General features: G+C 34.3%; 1 protein-coding gene across 1 annotated transcript in view; it reads left to right on the top strand.

The window, feature by feature from the left end:
• Positions 1–20,901, top strand: part of ETNK1 (ethanolamine kinase 1) — a 54,894-nt gene that overhangs the window by 24,377 nt on the left and 9,616 nt on the right. Inside the window, exons 3-6 of the mRNA XM_069581252.1 lie at positions 2,262–2,402; positions 7,100–7,242; positions 16,004–16,087; positions 17,891–18,051. Coding sequence (XP_069437353.1) covers positions 2,262–2,402; positions 7,100–7,242; positions 16,004–16,087; positions 17,891–18,051 — 529 coding nt within the window. The remainder of the gene's footprint in view (positions 1–2,261; positions 2,403–7,099; positions 7,243–16,003; positions 16,088–17,890; positions 18,052–20,901) is intronic.

Raw genomic sequence — 20,901 nt, 5'->3', positions numbered from 1 at the left:
TTAATTCGATAGTAAAGTCCAGTAGTGCTCTGAAGACAAGCGAAACTGACCAATTTCTCTATCTGGGTACAGGGGAGAATCAATAGGGAAACAGTGAATTCAGTTACAGCATTGTGCATCAAAGACAGATCTGTGAGGGCTATGTCCCATAAGCCTCATTTTGTTGCTTCAAGTACTGTCAGACCAGTAACAATTGTCTACTTCTTACAAGCATTAAGCATTACCCCCACTGTGAAATATTTTTCAGATCGTCAAACATCAAAAATCAGCTGAATTAAATCATCTAAATGGAAAGATGAAGAATATTAGTCAATTGGTTGGTTCTTTAATGCTATGTTCTTTCAAACAAAGCATTGAATATTTCTTGTAGTAAAACTAGAACTCACTTGCAGTAATGACTAAACACTTCTGAGCCGCATCAGGACTCTTATTGAGGATAATAATATGAAAATTCAGACTGGCTCAAAGAAGGAATTTGTTGGTGTCTATATCTGAGAATACTAAATTCAAGTATGGGTGGATCCAGGGGCTCTAATAGTGTCTGTCATGAGGAGTGTTGCTGTCTATTTTATTGTATGTTAGCTTTTTTTTTCTGGCAAACTTTTCTGAAGAGTGACAGTTATAATTACTAGCAGTTGCAGACTTATCTAATCAATTTGCGCAGTGTGCGTGTATGCGTGTGTGAGGGTGTGTTCCTCTTTTTCTGCTGGCTTCACCCAAAGTCAGTAGCTTCAGTAGAAGTTTTCGGATCAAATCCTTTTAGCCTGAGCTTGGGTAAAATACCCTGAACCAATCACTCTGGCATGCAGGATGGAGTGCTTTGGGCAAGTCTGATATCTCTTCACTCCTGAAGTTAGTGGTGCAGCTGGGATAGGGGGTTAGGATGGAGATCAGCTCTGAAGGAACCACATGAACTAAAAGTAAGAGGGATGGAAGGTTTTCCAAAGGTAAATCAGGAATCTTATTAAAAACTAAGTAGATAAGAATATTCACTATAGTATGAAAACATAATAAAACTGTTATTTTATCACAGATTGGTGAGCGATAACTACAATACTAGATTCCCTGTGTGCTTAAAGTGATTTTTGCGTATTCACGTCATCTGAGAAGCTTTTAAAATACCTTGATGCCGTGGCTGCACCCCAAACCATTTAATTTCTGGGGTAATACCCAGGCTTTTTTTTCTTTTTTCTTTAAGTTTCCAAAGATCAATTTTAGTACATAGTCCAGCTAATGTTTGTTAACATAAGATATAGAAATTAAGTGACAGAACCTGTTAATCTGACCACTTACCTTTTTACCTTAGTCTCTTTTGCTGTTTAACCTCAGTGACTTCAAAAGCAGAATTGGAACATTAGGTCAGTACTTCTCAAATTACACAGTGAATTGGAATCACCTGGAAATCTTGTTTAAAATGCAGAGTGCTAGGGCCTACCCCTAGAGTTTGTGATTCAGTAGATGCAAGGTAGAACTTCAGAAATTCCTTGATGGTGCTGTATTTTAAGACCTAGGACTTTACTTTGAGGGATGTTACATTAGATTGTAATGTTGAAGATTTGCCAGTTTTAAGTTCTTTTTTTATAGATTATTGTCACTTTTTTACCTACAGTTCTATGGACTGAATATTAATTTAGTTCTTATTTCTATGTAGTATGCTTATTCCTCCATTAGCATTTGCTGTACTAGGTTCTACAGATAAAAAGATAGTGTGGACATAAATATACACAGCTTCACATTATTTTTTCATTATATCAAGATTAATTGACATCATAAAATCCTAACATTTGTTCAGAGAATTTGTTAACACCCCCCTTCAGAAATTAACTCATAGAACCTTTTTGCCTGCCCATTTACCTTTTAGTCCTCTTTGCCCTTTAACTTCAGTGACTTCAAAGGCTCAAAATTAATATGACTCAGTGTAATTTAAATGTATTGGTAATTAATGTCTAATGTGTGCCTTGAAATCATTTATAGTTGTGTATTCTTCTGCTGGTTGCCGACATTGTATAATCAAAATAGTCTGCCACTCAATCCCTTTTGAACTATAATTGCTATATTAATTTTAGGTATTTCTTCCTACTTATATTTTAAATGTTTACCTTTTCTAGTGAGAGTTGACTTGCCATATTATTTTGAATCTTATGTAAGGTAAAAAGATATCATGTTATATGATAAAAGCACCCTAATTATTTTAGTTTGAGTAAATATGAACTGTATGGTGCATAACACTTTCCTTTTTATGCTGTTTTGTTTTTAAACAGGCTAATAGCTCGTCAGCTTGCTAAAATCCATGCTATTCATGCACACAATGGCTGGATTCCCAAATCTAACCTGTGGCTAAAGATGGGAAAATATTTTTCTCTCATTCCCACAGGATTTGCAGATGAAGACATTAATAAAAGGTAGAATTACTTTTTTCATTTGAAATTATGTTTTACATTGTTTTGCTATATATATATAGGGTTTCGAAGATAACTGTAAGGTGTGTAAAATCTGATTTTGTTTATCTCTTTGCATTTAAGTAAAATAAGCAATAATTCATTTAACTCTCAGAAGGCACTACAGAAATCTGCTTTCTTCCCCAGTCAGCTCAAAAAAAAAAAAAATCAGTCCCTATAAAACTGGGGAAGTGGGGAGCCGAGAAACAAATATAGAACATTTATTTGGCAGTAAACATAATATAAAGGTTACTGTTATTGGGTATATTAGTGTGAATTGACCATAGAGACCTTTTTAAAGCAATTCTTTCTGTCCAAAGGAAGGCTGCTTTGAATGGGCCTAGAGATCTACATTGGGGCAGTGTAGTCATTGAAGTGTGAAAAGGTTTGGGTTGTCTTAGTTTATTGTGACTTTTAAAATCTCATATAATGAGATTGAAAGTTCTTTTACTGGAGTCTCAGATTTTGTAGGACTTCAGGTTCAAAGTAACTAAGATATTTCATTTCCTATAAAGATAAATGTAAATCAGAATTTAGAATCTAAACAAGTTTTTTTTTCTTCCAGTTTTATTGAGATATAATTGACACACAGCACTGAGTAAGTTTGAGATACACAGCATAATGGTTTGATTTCTATATGTTACGAAATTATTACTGCAATAAGTTTAGTGACCATCTGTCATCTCATAATAAAGACATAGAAAAATTTTTTTTTTCCTTGTGATGAGAACTCTTAGGTTTTACTCTCTTAACTTTTCATGTATAATGTACAGCAGTGTTAAGGGGGCCAGGCTGGCTCTCTGGTGGGCAGAACTGGGTCTGGGGTCGGTGGTTGTGGGGCTACAGATCCTCAGTCTAGTGTGGGCCTCTGGTGGACAGGGCCCAGGTCCTGGAGCTTCCTGGGCCTAGAGCTGGTCTGCTGTTGGGTGGAGTCAGGTCCCAGGGTCTCTGGCTGCACAGCCCTGAGGTTCCTCCAAGTAGGTATCAGACCTCCAGTGGGCAGGGCTGATTCAAGCACAGCTGGCTTTGGGGTCCAGGGTGTCCTGGAAGCTGGTATCAGCTTGCTGGTGGGTGGGGCAAGATCCCTGGATGGCTGCGGTAGGGGCCCAGGGTGTCCTAAAACTTTATCAGCTAGAGCGGGGCTGGGTCCTGGTGCCATTGAGCTAGAGGGAGGATTCCACAGTGGTGGTTGCCAGGACCAGTGTCCTCCTGGTAGAATGAGCTCTCAGAATGGCTGCTGCCAGTGCCTGTGAGCCCAGGGGAGCTTCATTTGCCTCTTGCCTTATCAGGAGGTTCTTGAGGATCAGCAGGTGGGTGTGACCCAGGCTCCTTTCAGATTACTGCTTCTGCCCTGGATCCCAGAGTATGTGGGATATTGTATCTGCCCTTTAAGAGGGGAGTCTGTTTCCCACAGCCCTCTGGTTCTCCTGAAAGTGTGCCCTTAAAAAGCCAAATGTTCTAGGAGCCAGCCTTCCCAGTGTAGGATTCCTGGGCTAGGGAGCCAGAGATGCGGCTTGTTGTCTCTCCATGTGGAGAACCTCTGCAGTTGTAATTATACTCTCATTTGTAGGTTGCCCACCCAGGGGTGTGGGTCTTCACTGTACTGCATCTCTGCCCCTTCTACTTGTCTTACTGTGACTTCTCCATTCTACCTTTAAAAAGTCTTCTGTGCTAGTCTTCTGGTCTTTCTCCTCATTAGTACCTCTGTCGGTAGTTGTAATTTTGATGTGTCTGCTGGAGCAGGTGAGCTCAGTCTTCCTACTTACCATCTTGACTGCTCCTAACAAAGAGAGCACAGTCCTGCTGGGACCCTCTGAAATAACCTGTGACACATGCCTCAGAAACTACACCGAGCATGTTTTTACATAATGCTATTAATACTAGTAGAGAAATTGCAAATCTTACTTTGTCTTTGTATCTAAAATGTACCTGAAGACTTCCACTTTTGTATTCAGGAAGTCTTTAAGAACGAAGAGGTAAGCAGGACCTATGGATTTTTTTTCCCTTGTTTTGTTTTATTTTTTATAATTCATTAGGAAAAAATTAAAGTTGATTATTTCAAAAGATTAGTTTGGCCCACTCTGTGTGTGCTTTGTTTGCACACAGTTTGTCAGACTCTGAATGGACAGGGATATTGTACCCTGTAAACTGGGAGAGACAGACATCTGAAAGTTTGTCCTTGGTGCTGGATATTCAGAAAATGATCACATAAAAACAAACAAAAAAAATCCACCTTTGAAATAACAATTTTATTGAAAGATTTCAGGAAAAAAGTCACTTTAAAATAATGAAGCTGGCAGTGGTGCAGTGTTGAGAGGGAGTATGATATTGTATGGATTAAGAGTACAAGACTCTGGAGCCAGACTGCCTGGGATCAAATCTCAGTTCTGCTGTGTAACCCTGGACACGTTACCTGTTTCCTTTTTTGTAAAATGGAAATAACAAGGGTAGGATGTTTACGTTTTAGAGATTTTGTGAGGATTGAGTCAGTATATACACATATCTTAGAACAGTGCTTGTGCATTTAAGTGCTAAATAAATGTTAGCTGCTATTTTAAAAATTTATTATTCAGAGGTTACTTTAAATTCTTGAGGTTAGTGATAAATCTGGAGATGCCCTATGGTAGATAACGAAAGATCCTTGCCCCAATAGAAAATACACAACTAAAGTATTAAAAATAATTAATATTAAAAATATTTTTCATATTTCCTTTCATTCCTTTTTGTCTGTACATGATTGTGATTATTAATAATCCTTTGAGTCCTATTATTTCCATTCAACTCGGTACTTTTAAAGTAAATTCTTGAAAAATTACACCATTTTACGGATCTCTGTTGGAAGCTATGTGTAGAAGAGAATGCAGCAGTTGGGAGAACAGTGAATAGGCAGATTCATTAAAGTAAACTCTGATACAGATTGTTTATTGTATTGTAAAATGAAAGGGGTAATCTGAGAGACTGTATAGAGAAAGAATGAAGAGAACTTGTCTTGAAGCTTTAGGGAAGAAGAGGAGGAACAGCAATTTTGTAAGCCTGATGGTGCTATTGAGGAATTAATAGCAGCACACTATTTTTGTTCCATTGTATTTTTATTATTACAAATATGGCACAATATATAGTACAGAAAAGAGTACAGGATAAAAAGCCATAATCACCAATCCTTCTTGTCAAACTCTCATCCTTCACAGTCTAACTACTGAGGCAATTCTCTGTAAAGATGAATATTCTATGATATGGTTATCATATGATAGTATCATAATGTTTATATGGTTGATGATTATCATATAATAATGAGTTGATTTGTCAGCAATAGATAATATCTGCATGCGTGCATGCAAAGTCACTTCAGTCATGTCTCTCTTTGCAACGCTGTAGACTGTAGCCCGCCAGGCTCCTCTCTCCATGGAATTCTCCAGGCAAGAATACTGGAGAGGGCTGCCATTTCTTCCTCCAGGGGATCTTCCCAAGTCTGCAGCTCTTGCACTGCAGGTGGATTCTTTACTGCTGAGCCACCTGGAAGCCCAAATATATCTGTTGACTTTAAAATGTGACTTTAACTAATTTATATGACATTCACCCTTCCAAGCTTGAGATAGATGTTTTAGTTCTTTAATAGGTTATCTTTGTGACTTTAAATACTTAAACTTTTTTTATTAAACTGTGTGTCTTGGTTTCCCCCATCTGTAGAGTGGAGATAAATATAAAACATTGAGAAGAATAGTGTTGGTAAATGTCAGCTGTTAGACATGTATATTCTTCCCTGCCCTGTTTTGTATTGATGTACTTTTTACTTTTATGCCCTGCATTTTAGGTGTCTTGTTCAGTTTCTTTTTATTCATAGTAAAGTTGTTTATAATGGATTTTCTTTATTCCAATCTTAGAATAATTGGCCTGTTTTAATTCAGAAGTCTACATTTAAACAGAAAGAACTTATTAAAAATAGATTTTTTGTTATGTATTGAAATACCAAATTACTGTGTCGTACACCAGTAAGTAACAGTATTGTAGGTCATTTATATTTCAAAAACAAACAAACTCACTCAGACAAAAAGAGATCAGATCTGTGGTTACCAAAGATGGGGTGTGGGGAAGGGGGAATTGCATGAAAGTAGGCAAAAGGTTCAAACTTCCAGATATAAAATAAATAAGCACTAGGGATGCAATATACAACATGGTAAAGTAACATTGCTGTGTTATTTATGAAAGTTGTTATATTGTTGTAACAACTTTTGTTATATTGTTACATTGTTATATATGAAAGTTGTTAAGAACATGAGTTCTCATTACAAGAGAAAAATATTTCTTTTTATTTTGTGTCTGTATGAGATGATGGATACTTAACTAACCTTATTGTAGTAATCATTTCATTATGTAGGTAAGTCAAATTTTATTTTGTACACCTTCAATAGGGCTGTGTGTGTCAATTATATCTTAAAACTGAAAGGAAAAAAGTTGTATGTGACCAAAAAGAAAATAAAAGGTTTTATTCCTTCAGTTCAGTTCAGTTCAGTCGCTCAGTCGTTTCCAACTCTTTGCAACCCTGTGAATCGCCAGGCCTCCCTGTCCATCACCAACTCCCGGAGTTGCTTAGGGAAGCTTAAAAAAACATGTTGTCATTAATATAAACAAGATGTAACTTTTTTTTTTTTTTTAACTGAAAGGTTCTTAAGTGATATCCCAAGCTCTCAGATTCTTCAGGAAGAAATGACTTGGATGAAGAAGATTCTTTCCAACCTGGGCTCACCTGTTGTGCTTTGCCATAATGACCTGTTGTGTAAGAATATAATCTACAATGAGAAACAAGGTAGGTATCTGACTTTAGCAGTAAGTAAAGTTTTTTTTTTCCTTTGTGTTTATAACAGTCCTTTGATCTTGGTATCAATCAATAAATTTAATTCAAATGTAAGGGTTAAAAACATGTATGAAGACTGAAGTGTTTTCTTTTGGTTACAAAGTCATGGTAACTGTGCTATATTAGGAATATATATTTTCTGCATAGTTGTATAAAATATGTTTCTTAGAATTGGTTTATTAGAAATAGTTTTTGGTTTCTGTTAGAGTTTTAAGTGAAAAATGATGACACGACTGTTTATAAATTTAATTGTAAATATTTGGTAATTTGTGGTTTGAAAATGCACCTGCTTGTAATGAGGGTTATTGAAAAACAACTGACATTGCACTGTTTTATAAATATAGAAATATTCTGAGTGTTGGGGGTGGATAGAGTATTAAAAATAAATGTATCCAGGTTTCCTATTACCTGTTTATTTTACTGACTTGTTAGATATTTTGATGCTAAGGAAATAAGCCACAGATGGAGGAAATTTTTTTTTGTAGTTGCTGAAATTTTATCTACTGAAGTAATAATCAAGACACTTTAGTAAATTGTCTTAACAGTTTTTGAGGAGGACAGTGATACATTTTGGTGAAATGTTTTTGGGGATTGTTTTTATCTTGCTGTATTCAAATTCTCTTATGTTTTCATATTTAAGAAACACATGATTGTATAATATTGGATAAAGTGGTTTGAGGTTTGGTTGCTAAAATGGTAGATGCCCTTCAATATACTACACTGAAATTTAAAAGATACAATTTTGGTTGAAAGATTAGTGTTAATTCAAAAAGTCTGTCTGAAACTTTGAAGCTATTGCATTTTGTAGGAAACCAGTTTTGAAGATAAATATTACAGTTGGAAGATTATTTTGAATTATAAGTGTGCTTTTTGAAGATACTGAAGCCAAACAATTCTGATTAAGTGGTCATATTATGTCAAATTACTATTTGTGACCATTCTTATCTAATTATAAGTTGAGTGTTCTAATGCAAAAGCTTGTAATATTTATAACTGACTTCAGCTTGAAAAAGAACACTGTCAAGGATGGTAGACTGAAGCCAATATTTTCAAAACATGCTTAAGTCCCTTTTATATTTGATATTTTAATCTGGATTAGAGAGTCTAAAAAAATTTTGAGCTAACATCTCTGTTTTGAATGTCTTGAAGTCTATGGAATAATATTTTTTAAAAACTTCCAGTGTACCCTAAAACATTAAGTACTTGACAGTGTCCTTTAATTTACTGTTATCCATTTATTACCTATAATTGTTACAGTATATATGTACTACATTGTATAATAGTAACCAAATCTCAATGCCATTTGTGAAACAAGAATATTAGTTATTCATTAAAGTGATGTATTATCTTTTAAGTTCAGTGCAAGACCTAATAACACATTATATTATATAATGGAATTTCAAGTAAGGGCCTTCATCTGACATTTGAAGTGGACACTCAGCTTTATTTTTAACTGCAAGTTAATTAAGAGAATCTCTTATTTCCTTTGGAATATAATTTTAACTTTTCACATTTTTATTTTATAAGTTTCTTTTGCATATTCATTTCACCAAACAAACTTAATTGATATCTAAAATAAAAGGGACCAAAAAAATCAGATTACTATGTTTTAGGTATAAAACATGAATTTTTGCTTTTTTATTTAACTAGTTGGCTATCTAAACTGCTGATTAGTGATATGAAAAGTTATCCTATTTTCAAATAAAATATTTATGCTTCATCCTGGCTTTAAAAGTTCAAACTTCTTATTTTTTGTTTTACCAGGAGTTACCTAAATCATACTTTTGTGTCTAATTTTTCTTCCCTACATTGAAGAATAAAGCTCACAGTTTAACAAGTGTAAATACGTTGATACAGTTTTTAGAGTTTGCGCTTCGTCATAGGAGTCTATTATGTACCATTTGTTTCTTCTTGTCTTTGTGGTTATGTTTGTGTGTTAGTTATGAAAATATTCTGTTATATTTTCTTACAATTTTTTTTTTTTTCTTATCAATGGTTTTATACTGTTCATTAGGAAGGCTACTTTGGACTTTGCGGCATCCATTAAAAAAATCAATTTCTATGTGATTAGTTGATACATAAGCATTAAGAAAACATGTTTGGAATGTTGTTCAGGTAAAATCTGAAACTCATGAAAATGTGGCAAGAAGCTTGTTTTTATTTTTTATTATCTTATCCTGCTATTATCTTACTTGTTTTTAATTAGGAGCTAATGGTTTTGAAGTAATGTGGTTATGACATATTGTCTTTAGTTATAAGGAGAAGTAACTTGCCTCATACTTTTAAAAAAGGTAAATTATATAAATTTAGTGAATTTAATAAGCAAAGAATATATGTATTTGAGCAGTAGCATATCATTAGTACTTAAACTTGTACCATCAGGAGGCTCATTGAAATTAGAAGCATGGACTGCAGAGTTCTTTACCTTACTGCCTTGTAGCATCTGAAATTCCAAGTTTTAAGTCTTTTAGAATTAAAATGGTTTCTACATAGAATAAATGATTAAGTTACATAGTATGTTCACAAATGTGTTTGATTTGTTATCACTTGATAAGTCATTCATGTGATTTGAGCTCAGGGCTTCACCATTTTGTACCCACCTATGATATATATAAAGTAATAAGATATAGTGTATTTCAGACTCTTAATTTCTTGAAAGTACAAATTTTAAACTTTATGAATGTATATTGGATCATGTTGGTCTCTGCATGTACTTTTCAGCTATAATAACTTAGATTTTTATATCGTATAACTAGATTAAAAATCTCTTAAGTAACTCTTATCAGCAGATACATTACTCTTAAAAGAGTAATCAGACTCTTAAGTAACTTTAAAGAGAAGTCAAAAGGAATATAGATTTTGGAACCAAACACTCTTGTGTACAGATCCCTGCTCAATCACATATGGAAGTAGGTGGTGTTAAAGAAGTCGTCTTTATCTTCATTAAGTGTTTATATTTAATCCTTTACTGTCTGCACCAGAATCTCCTAGGATACTTGGGGAAAATGTAGGTATCTGGGCTCCATCCAAGACCATCTGAACAAAAATTTTCATGGATGGGCTTAAGACTCTAGGAAGTGCTGCTTATACTGTTGATAGTCTAGAACTTTTATTTGCTCTGTTTGAGACTAGAGATAATAGCTACTCCAGATGCTTCCTGACAAGATTTTAGATGAGGCATATAACACATATTGCACCAGACTAGGTGCTTAACAGCTCTCAGTTGCAACTATTATACTGTGATAAGAGTTGGCAAACTGTAAGGAGCTTTCTGTAAGGAGCTATGTAGTACATACTTCAGACTTTTCATCCCCTATTATAGTCTCTGTTTCCACTATTAAGCTCTGTGTTGTGGCACAAACACAGCCATATATTGTTAGGCACTGGGTTGAATTTGGCTTGAGGACACATTGTTTGCCAACCCCTGTATTATGTTCATAGGAGATGTATTATACAAAGTGTATCTGATTCTGAAAAAGTAAAAATGGTAACTGTAAGCCAGAAGGATTTATGGCTTAGTAGTATAAGATGACAATTCAGATTGTCTTTAAATGCAATTTACAGATTTTATCTTAACTATAATTCGAGTGATTAATTTAAAGTTAAAAATGTGTATATATATGTGTGCTGTACTTATATCCACACAAACACAGACTATGAGTACTCTGCAGTTTGTAGGCATTTTCACCTGTGAATGTTACAGGAACTGGTAGGCATCACAGAAGAAATCCTGCTTCTACTTGTTTTCATCATGTCAGTTGACAGGACTCAGGAATATGGGAGAAGAGTAAGCTTCCTTTCTGAAGTTGATGGTAGTTGTCAAGATTTTTGAAATGTTAGTCAGTGCCAGGAATTAGGTGGTTGGTAAAACAGCGTCCCATTCCTTGGCTTCAGTGAAATGACATCTTAAAAAGGTAAGAAAAGTATACTTAATGATATGATGATAGAATTTGTTATATAATGATAAAACCAAAAGCAGTGACTCTTGCTCCAGAACTGTATGATAAGACTTATCAGTCTTCTTTTAAGTTAATCAGCAATTAATTAAAAATAATTTATACTAAGTGGAACAAATTTCAATATTGCTTATTAACAGACTTCAAATCTCGTATTTTAATTTCAACTAATCCTTTAGCTGCTGACAGAAGTAATCGCTAAAGCTTTTGAGTTTGTCGTCTCATGTCTTAATCCTCTGTCAGAATGTTTACTGGTGGCTGTTTTGTTTCTTCTTTTCCCTGATTCATAAAGTGAAATTTGCTCAGTCATGTCTGATTCTTTGGGACCCCATGGACTATAAGAGTCCATGGAATTCTTCAGGCAAGAATACTGGAGTGGGTAGCCTTTCCTTTATCCAGGGGATCTTCCCAACCCAGAGATCATACCCAGGTCTTCTGCATTGCAGGTGGATTCTTTACTAGCTGAGCCACCAGGGAAGCCCCCCGTTCATAAAAACTTCATAAAAAGCTTAAGACCTAATATGTAACTTTAAATGGCTGCCATTGATTATTTTTTTCTGTCAGCAAATGCAGGAAGCTAATGTATAACTATTTAGGAAACAAAGCTTTCTTGGGCAATTACAGAGTAAGCTAGATTCTTCTTCAGAGTTTTAAACAATATAATTAGAAAATGGGTGAGTTACCATTCACCCACCCATTGATCGACTCTAGAGTTGATTGACTCTAACTCTTACTCACTTTATTATTATTCATGAAAAAGCATTGTTGTGGTTATTTTATTGATTTTTAACAAAAGTGTTTTTTTTGTTTTATTTTTAAATTAAAATTTGTTACCGTATTTGTTAGCGTATATTTTCCAGGGTAGAATTATTATGAAGGATAGTCTTAACTTTGTTTTAAACCTTGTAGTCTAAATCACTATTTAGCAAAAAGTAAAATATCCCTAATTCACCTAATAAAAAACTTAAATGGACTGTAAAAACTTGAACTATTAAGGAAGAGCTACTTAAAATAGTTACTAGTTTAGATTTTTTTCTTTACTCATACATTCACTTCCGCTATATGTTCAACCATATACTTGAATAAGAATGTCAGAAATGCCATACTTTGTTCCTTAGTGTTTCATACTTATCTCCCCTGCTCCCATTTAAACATGTGTTATCACTGTGTCTGAGCATTCTCTGCAAAACTTCCATTTATTAATATTTCACTAGCATTTGACTACTTCCTGTGTGCTAGGGTTTGCTCTGTGGATTGCATGAAGAAAGGTGGAAGGGACCTGCTGCCCCTCCAACTGCCCCTCCAGGAAACGATGGAGGAGTCAGATAAGAAAACGGATGTTTGCATTCAGAACGATGAGTGCTGTGGTGAAGGTGTGCATGTCCAGGGTAAAGTTACTGGACTTCAGAGAAAGAGATGAAAGGAAACTTTCCCAGAATAGAATACTTCCTTTTTCTGCCTAAGAGAGAAAACATTTTGCCAACTCGAGTGTAATCGTGGTTACTTTTTCTCTCTTCTCTTCCTGTCTTACATAACTCTGTAGAGCAAGTAGGGTGAATTGGAACCATTTTCAGGTTCTCATATTGGTTATTTTGCTTTTAATCCTTTTTTCCTTAACAACAACAAGTAAAGGAGTCCAAATGAATGGATTGTGTGAATTATATAGCCTTAGTTAATTAACGTTTTTTTGGTTTTAAAGTACTTTAAATATTGTTTAAACTGTACTGAGATTTGAACAATTTATTTAACTCAGTAAGAGTGGACTTCATTACTGTGAAGATAAAGAAACATAGTAATAAAAGAAAAAGCTTTTGAGAAAACAAGATAGTCATGCCATATGAGCTGTTAGTTTTTAATAGTGATGTGGATGTTTCTCTAAATAAATTGGAAATTTTAGAATTCAGAAGTTAAATTTGTAGAGGAAAAAAGTTCAGGGTATGTTTTTTTTCTTGTAGGAAAGCATTTTCCAGTAATTTGATTTTTCTGGCACCCAAAATAAGGAAAGCAGGCCTCTTTAATTCTACTTTGTTGCAGAAGATTAAATTTAAGGTTGAGTTCCACTTTGTTTGCAGTAGTTTGAAAAGAATAGTTAATGCAGATTAAAAAAAATTTTTTTTTCCTTTTAAGCTTTGTGTCTTGTAAAATGTGAGTTTGCCAAATTTTCTTCATCTGCTACAGATTAGGTATGCCATTGTTGCTGCCATGTGGCGGCGCACCCGTGCTTCTTAAACGCACTGACTGGAGGTTTATCGCATCACTTGTTCACATGCACGGAGCCTGGTAACAGCCTCATCTGTATCTTGTTAGCTTCATTTTCTTATTTTTAAAATTTCATTATTTATAAACTCAACATAGCATTTAAAAATAAAGGCTAGTTTTAATGAATTAATGCTACTACAAAAAGTCATTGCTAAAATTTTCATACTGAAACAGATTTTAACTTTTGTTAAAATGATCTATGCTTTATTTAAATTGTATATACTCTATAAGCAGGCATGGTTTACCTGCTGTTTTATTTATATTTGCCAAATTCTAAATATGATTTTGAAAATTGAAATTGAAGCTTTTGTTTATGTGGCTAAAGTAAGCTTCGGGACTGGGCTGTGTATTTTTATTGGCATGTAACAGTTTGTATGAGCTCTACAAGAATTTGTATTTAAAGAGCTAAAACAATCAACAGCTGTAATTTGAAAAATTGTTTATTAAAATTGTTTGGTTGACTCAGTGAGACAACTTGGTAAATCCTCTGGAATCCTCATATTTTGAAGTCTGGGTGGGTAGATAGGTATTTCCCAAATCATTATATTTAGTCTCTTTCATCCTAATCTTTTTAAACTATCATTTTTTTTCTCCTTAAAGTAATGTTTATTGTAAAGAATAAAGGAAAAAAGGTCACTTGTCTACCATCTGAAATGAAACCAATAAAAATGTTTTGGTTTATTTCCACCATCTTTTCCCCCCTATGTATTATGTTTCTTTTTTTTCCTTCTCTCTTCAGGCATATTTTAATAATTTGGATCACTGTATTTACTATTTTGTATCTTTTTTCATATAACATTTGTAATTCTCCTGGCCATTAAATAACTTTTGAAAATGAAATTTTTATCATGGCTGCAAAGTATTTTGTCATCATGGTGGTCTTTACCCTGTCATTCCCAAGGGTACCTAGAAGAAAATTTTTAAATATATTCTGACTTTTCATTTTGCAACTTATTGGTGAAGTGATTTGGTTAAAGCTTGTTCTGTCCTCCCATTCTGCTGGTTAGTGAAGTGCTTTGGTTAACTTTAAGACTTTCTGTGGGATAGTTTTTGCTTCTCCAAGAATATGAATTGGTTGTGTTGCAGTGGTTTATGTAGTCACCAGCTCTTAGAAACCTTATTTTGTCAATATGCATATAGATTTTGGTAAGTGGACTTTAATACTTTGATGATCTCACTTATTTTACTCTAGACTTGACTATTATGAAAGTTTTGAATTATATATTAAATGCAATTATATATATATTTTTTGCTTTTGTGTAAAATACTCCACTTGCTATTACATTTTTTTGGTCATATAATACTCTTTTTTGGGTTGGAATATGATCAACATACAGTCCAAGATTAAACATATAAATTTATAGCAACACATGATAGTTAAAAGGCTCTTTCTTCTGGGAAAAGCCAGTGTGTTTAAACCAGAAGTTTATTACCTCAGCTTGATGTTTTAAAAGATAGTGTAACTAGACATAGCTCTGTATTTTCTCAATATCAGCAGCTTAGAAACTATTCTTAACAGCCTTACATCTGTGTTCATGTGTCCATTTTAACTGTTGAGCCTTTTGAGTTTGTGATCCCCTGGTGTAGACAGTGACCCATTTTGATGTTTTTTTCGTAATGTTTCTCTCTCTCTCCCTCCCTCCCTGTCTTTTCCTCATTTGAATAGGACCTATATCTGTGTTGAGCCAAATCTTCTAACTAAATATTCAAAGATGAAGCTTCCAAAGCAAGAGTTTGTCCCTTGGGCAAATGGAACAGGATAGTCTGAAGAATTATAATAAAATTTGCATATATATATATAAAGCACTAATTTAGAATAGGAATTTTTTTAGTTTATATATATAAAAATTTCTCAAAAAGAAAAAATAGCTTACCTTTGTTCTTTTAAATGATAAAATGACCACCTTAATGCTGCTCAAGTAAGCTATTGGAAACCTTAATTATGTAGCATTTCAAGAATATTTAAGAGTTTGATAGCAACTATCTTACCTTAAAGAGGTTCTGTTAATCAGCAAGTGTTATAGCTTAAGTGCAGGACTCACAGAATTCAAACCTTTGAAAGTCTATGTATTTTTTCCATCGGTAAACTCACTGTTGGAATATATATTAATCTTTTGAGAAAGTTGCATAAATTATTGTTTCCGAAGGTAGTTTTCATTTCTAACTAAACTTGAATTTTTAAGTAACTGATGCCCCCATGTGGTTAAATACATATTTGCTTTTGTTTGAATGTGGAGAATTACTGTATTTTTTGACTTTTATTTAGTATAGTGGACATTGATGTCCACAAAGAAGCTGTTGACCTATGTACATAATTGGAATTTTGTAAAGCTCATTGCCATAAAATTCACAGCCTTACCCTGTATTGTCTCAGAAGTGCATGTAACCAAGCACGTACAATGAGACAAAATATCGGAAGCTATTTAGTTATAAATAGCATAGGGATTTTCGTATCCTGTATGTGGTTTCTTATGTCTTCGTTTTTGTGTCTCACATAGGTGATGTACAGTTCATTGATTATGAATATTCTGGATACAACTACCTGGCATATGATATTGGAAACCATTTCAATGAATTTGCAGGTAAAATCCAGCAGAGAACATGTTCCTCTAGTGAGGTAGCATATAAAACTTTGAAAGGATGCTTTTTAGAATTTTTTGTTCTTTACAGAAGATCAACTTGGGGGTAGGAGCAACAATTTTAATTTTCTTCATGACCATTATGGTTTTTCTTTATTATTGGAGGAAAGCGATGATGACCTCTTCCTTAATTTCTTAAGGAAAATAAGAGAAAAATAATAATTGTGGCTTTTACTTTTTTTTTTTTAAGAATTGACATAGTTGCTTTATAAATCTCATCTAATTTTTTCTACACACAATCCATGTTCTCAATTTACAGATGAGTAAAGTAATTCACCAAGGTCATGGTAAAATGCAGAGAACTAAGATTTGAAACCAACTCTTTTTTTTTTTTTTTAATCATTTAAAGGCCTTTGCTGTTTCCGTTGTGTGTGAGTGAAAGTCGCTCAGTCGTGTCCAACTCTTTGCAACTCCATGGCCTATACAGTCCATGGAATTCTCCAGGCCAGAATACTGGAGTGGGTAGCCATTCCCTTCTCCAGGGGATCTTCCCAACCCAGGGATCAAACACAGGTCTCCCACATTGCAGGCGGATCCTTTACCAGCTGAGCCAACCGCCAGGGAAGCCCAAGTGGAGAATTCCATGGTCAGAGGCGCCTGGCAGGCTACAGTCCATGGGGTCCTAAACAGTTGGATATAGCTGAATGACTTTGACTTTCCATTGTATACCTGGGCTTTTTGAATGTCATCTAACTAAAAAGCTCAAGAATTTATTTCTTTATCTATAGGAAGGGAGAGTAGTTGTGCATAAAAAGAGTTATCACCATGAATATGCTTCACTGGTGAGGATACAAAAGAGGAAGCTTCAGTGATCTTATTATGATTTTGTGTAGAAAAAAATTGAAAAAGATAGAATTTTGATATGCAAATAGAAAGGAGGGCACTGCAGGAAGAAGGAAGAAATCTTCAAGGTGAATATACCTATTCCTGTAGGATATAAAATCCATGAAGGAGAATACAGTGTCATAAGACCAGAAAAGTAAGTTTGGATCAACTTAGGATCAACTTGAATGGTAGGCAAAATACTAGGAACTTGATGAGTATTTTTCAAACTGCACATCATGAGATCAGATGTGTAGGGGAATTAATTAAAGCAAAGAATGCAAAAGAAATAGAAAATATCAGAATTGGAAGGTGTAGTTAGGGTAAATATTGTTTCATGAAATACAGTATCAGGTGCATGTGTAAGGCTTCAATATAAACATGTATTTATGGTTTTCACTAGTGGTCCAGTAGGTAGGACTCCATGCTTCCAATGTAGGGGGTGCAGGTTCAATGCTTGGTTGGGGAACTAAGAGCCCACATGCTGCGTGGCCAAAAAACAAAAAATATAAAGGTCTATCCACTTAAATATTTGTTACTTTGGAAGTAATGGTTAAAGACGCTTTAAAGCCACAGTTCTAGAAAATGCTCTAGATGCTAGTGTGCATAAGAATCATAAGAATCTCCTGAGGTACTGAGGTAAATGAAGATTTGTGACACCTAATGGTAGTTGGTTCAGGCTTCACATTTTGAGGAAAAATTGAGGCAGTGAAAATTGATTATGGTGTATTAGAATTTAATTAGAAATATGTTATGATTGGTTTACTTAATAAATGGTATTTACTTAATGATATCTAGTGTTTCAGCAAAAAATGGAGACATTTAATAATTTTTTTCTGAAAAAAATAGGTAGATGGTGCACATTATTAAAGTAAAAGATATGTCATGTGTTTTAAAAAACCTCACTGTATTTTTCTATTTTAGGTGTGAGTGATGTAGACTATAGTCTTTATCCAGGTAGAGAACTACAGGGCCAGTGGCTGCGTTCTTATCTTGAAGCCTACAAAGAATATAAGGGTTTTGGGACTGAAGTTACTGAAAAGGAAGTAGAAATACTCTTCATTCAAGTCAATCAGTTTGCTTTGGTAAGTTTAAATTTAAGAAATTAATGAAAGGTTCTTAATACAATGTTAATAGCTTAAGAAAAGTTTTCCATCATTTTTTAAGCAGTTCCTATTTTGAGTTTTTTGAACTTTTTAATTGTTTAAAATAATGACAAAACAAGAGTGTTTAAAATTCCCCCACTGTAATGCTTTTGAAGACAAAGATTTTATTTCATTCACTACTGTATCCCCAGCCCCTAGAACAGCAATGCCAAACTACAGGTTAAGTGCTCAATAAAATTATTTGTTCAGTTAATGGATTTGAGATAGAGTTAGGATTAAAGTGTGAAGCACTTTTTAAAAATACCGAATTCTCTTTCTTTATGTTATTAAAACACATAATCAAGGATAGATTTATGAGAAATGAGGTTATTTCCAGAATACATGTAATCATCACATGAACTTCTCATGTTAGCATGATTAAAAGTAGATTGGAAGAACCAGTAGAACTGCGTTCATAACTGCACAGTATTGTGTCTTCATGACCTTTTGATAAGCAGTTATTTCCCACATCTTTGGTATTTTAACGCTCTGTTATTTTCAAGACCCACCTCTCTACTCTAAATGCATCTACTTTTTCAAAATTTAATTCATTTAAATTATCTTTTGAGAATGACATGATGCCATTAGAATGAGCTTTCAGCTAAGGTGTTGAGACAAATTGAATATTGGGTTGCAGTTCTTTTAGCTACTGTGTCTTTTTAGTTTTAATACAATTCTCTACAGTTGACACGGGAATTATTTGCCATGTAGTCTTTACAAATAGACTCTAATGGTGGCTCATGGGTGTACTGTTTCCATAGTATTAAAAGTAGCGTTTCTTCAGAGCCATTCACAATACATTTTAAGAGGATGTGCTGAAATGTGACTTCTTTACCTACTGTTCTGATGGCTTTAGAACATTAATGACATGCTCTCCATTTGGTCCTAGGATGCCTGCTGTTTCTATTTGTTCTTTTTTAAGCATGGTCTTTAAGTAGAGAATATAGGGTTTTCTTAACAATTATGGCATAATTGCTAAATCCAGTTAAAACTCTTAAGTCTTTATCTTACTTTATCTGTCCATAGCATTTGACAGTATATTTTCCCATTGATTTCAGTTTTTTATTTGTTAATTTTTGTGGTACCATTTTCCCTTGGTTTTTCTCTTTTGTGCTCTCCTGCTTGTTTGCTTCTCTGGCTCTTCTTTCTTCTTATACTTCCTCTAATTCTCTTGCATTCTAGTGTTTCCTAGTGTTCAGATTTTGGGCTCTGCCCCATTTTCTTTTTCTTTTTTTGGCAGTGCCACACAGCTTGTGGGGATCTTAGTTCCCTGACCAGGGATTGAACCTCGGCCCTTAGCAGTGAGAGTGCCTAGTCCTAGTCACTGGACTACCAGGGAATTCCCTACTTTATATATATTTCCCTGGCTTTTACTGCCCTTTCTTTTAATGATCCCAAGTTGAGTTTCCTCCCACTGTCAAGCTCCAGATCTGGACTGTATCTCTCCAGGGTTTCATTAGTATTTGACCACAATGTGTCCAAACTTGAATTTTATTTTCAGCATCTTGTCCTGTTTCCCATTATTTATTCTTCATTGTACTGTTTTGACTTAATTAAAATGATGTGTATTCTGTTGTATTCTGAAACCAGGAAAGAAGGAATTATCTTTCAAGTGTTCCTCTTCTCACACTTTTCTATTTTCAGGTTCTTTTTTTTTTTTTTTTTGGTTCCTGAAATTCTGTGAAGTCCACCCCTTATCGCCTTAATTGCATGACCTATGATTAAGGACTTAATCTCTCACCTACGTTAGTCTTTACTTGTCTCTTCACCTTTAGGTTTTTTCTGTCTGTAATTCATACAGTACATTTTAAAAGTGATCTTTCTAATAACTAGAATCTAATTTATGAATCTGTGTCACTTCTGTACTCTATGGCTCCCTATGATTTACAGAGTGACATACAAATGATAGCATCTACAGATTTTCGTATTTCCCACTGTATTTCTCACATCCCACTTCCTCCTCTAGCAGAGTCATCATGTTTTCTAAACACTCCGAGGTGTTTTAACCCTGTATGCTTCTTTCTACCTAGGATACCCTTTTCCCTGTATTTTCTGGCAAGTTCCTCTTATTCTTTATGAATATGTCTTAAAAACTCTTTCCTTCTCCTTCCCTGATCACTTGTCATGAAGAAGACAGCACTGACATGCATTGTAAGGCTGTTTTGATAAGGGAGGAAAAGAGGTTTGAGTAATAAGATCGAGGTGTAGAGGTTTTAAATAAATGAATGGTTATGTGAAAGTCACTCAGTCATGTTTGATTCTTTGCAACCCCATTGACTATATAGTCCATGGAATTCTTCAGGCCAGAATATTGGAGTGGGTAGCCTTTCCCTTCTCCAGGGGATCTTCCCAACCCAGGGATCAAACAGGTCTCCCGCATTGCAGGCGGATCCTTTACCAGCTAAGTCACCAGGGAAGCCCCGAAATAAATGGTTGGTAAATGTTTATTCCTCAGGGCATGGTCAGACTTTTAAATATTAAAAGATTTCACTTGTTATTGATTGTTTACTGTAATTAATTAATGTTGAGATGATGACAAACAAAAGTAGGTATTTGCATTATAAAACCAAATAGCTAATCTGGGTTTTTTAAGCTCTGATGAGTTTTTAGACACATTGTTGGCAGACTTCAGATTCTTTGTAAGTAAAGTTATGTTGTATAATTATATATTTATAAACTTATACATATGTATTATTTATATATAATATATTAAAATTATATGAGGTTTTCAGAAGAGTTTGAGAATTTATTTTATTTGTTCACTATATAAAGCTTCTAATTTTTCTTGGC

Source organism: Ovis canadensis, chromosome 3, assembly GCF_042477335.2.
Source record: "Ovis canadensis isolate MfBH-ARS-UI-01 breed Bighorn chromosome 3, ARS-UI_OviCan_v2, whole genome shotgun sequence".
NCBI lineage: Eukaryota > Metazoa > Chordata > Mammalia > Artiodactyla > Bovidae > Ovis > Ovis canadensis.
The sequence above is the reverse complement of the archived record's forward strand: the minus strand, read 5'-3'. Positions and strand labels throughout refer to the sequence as shown.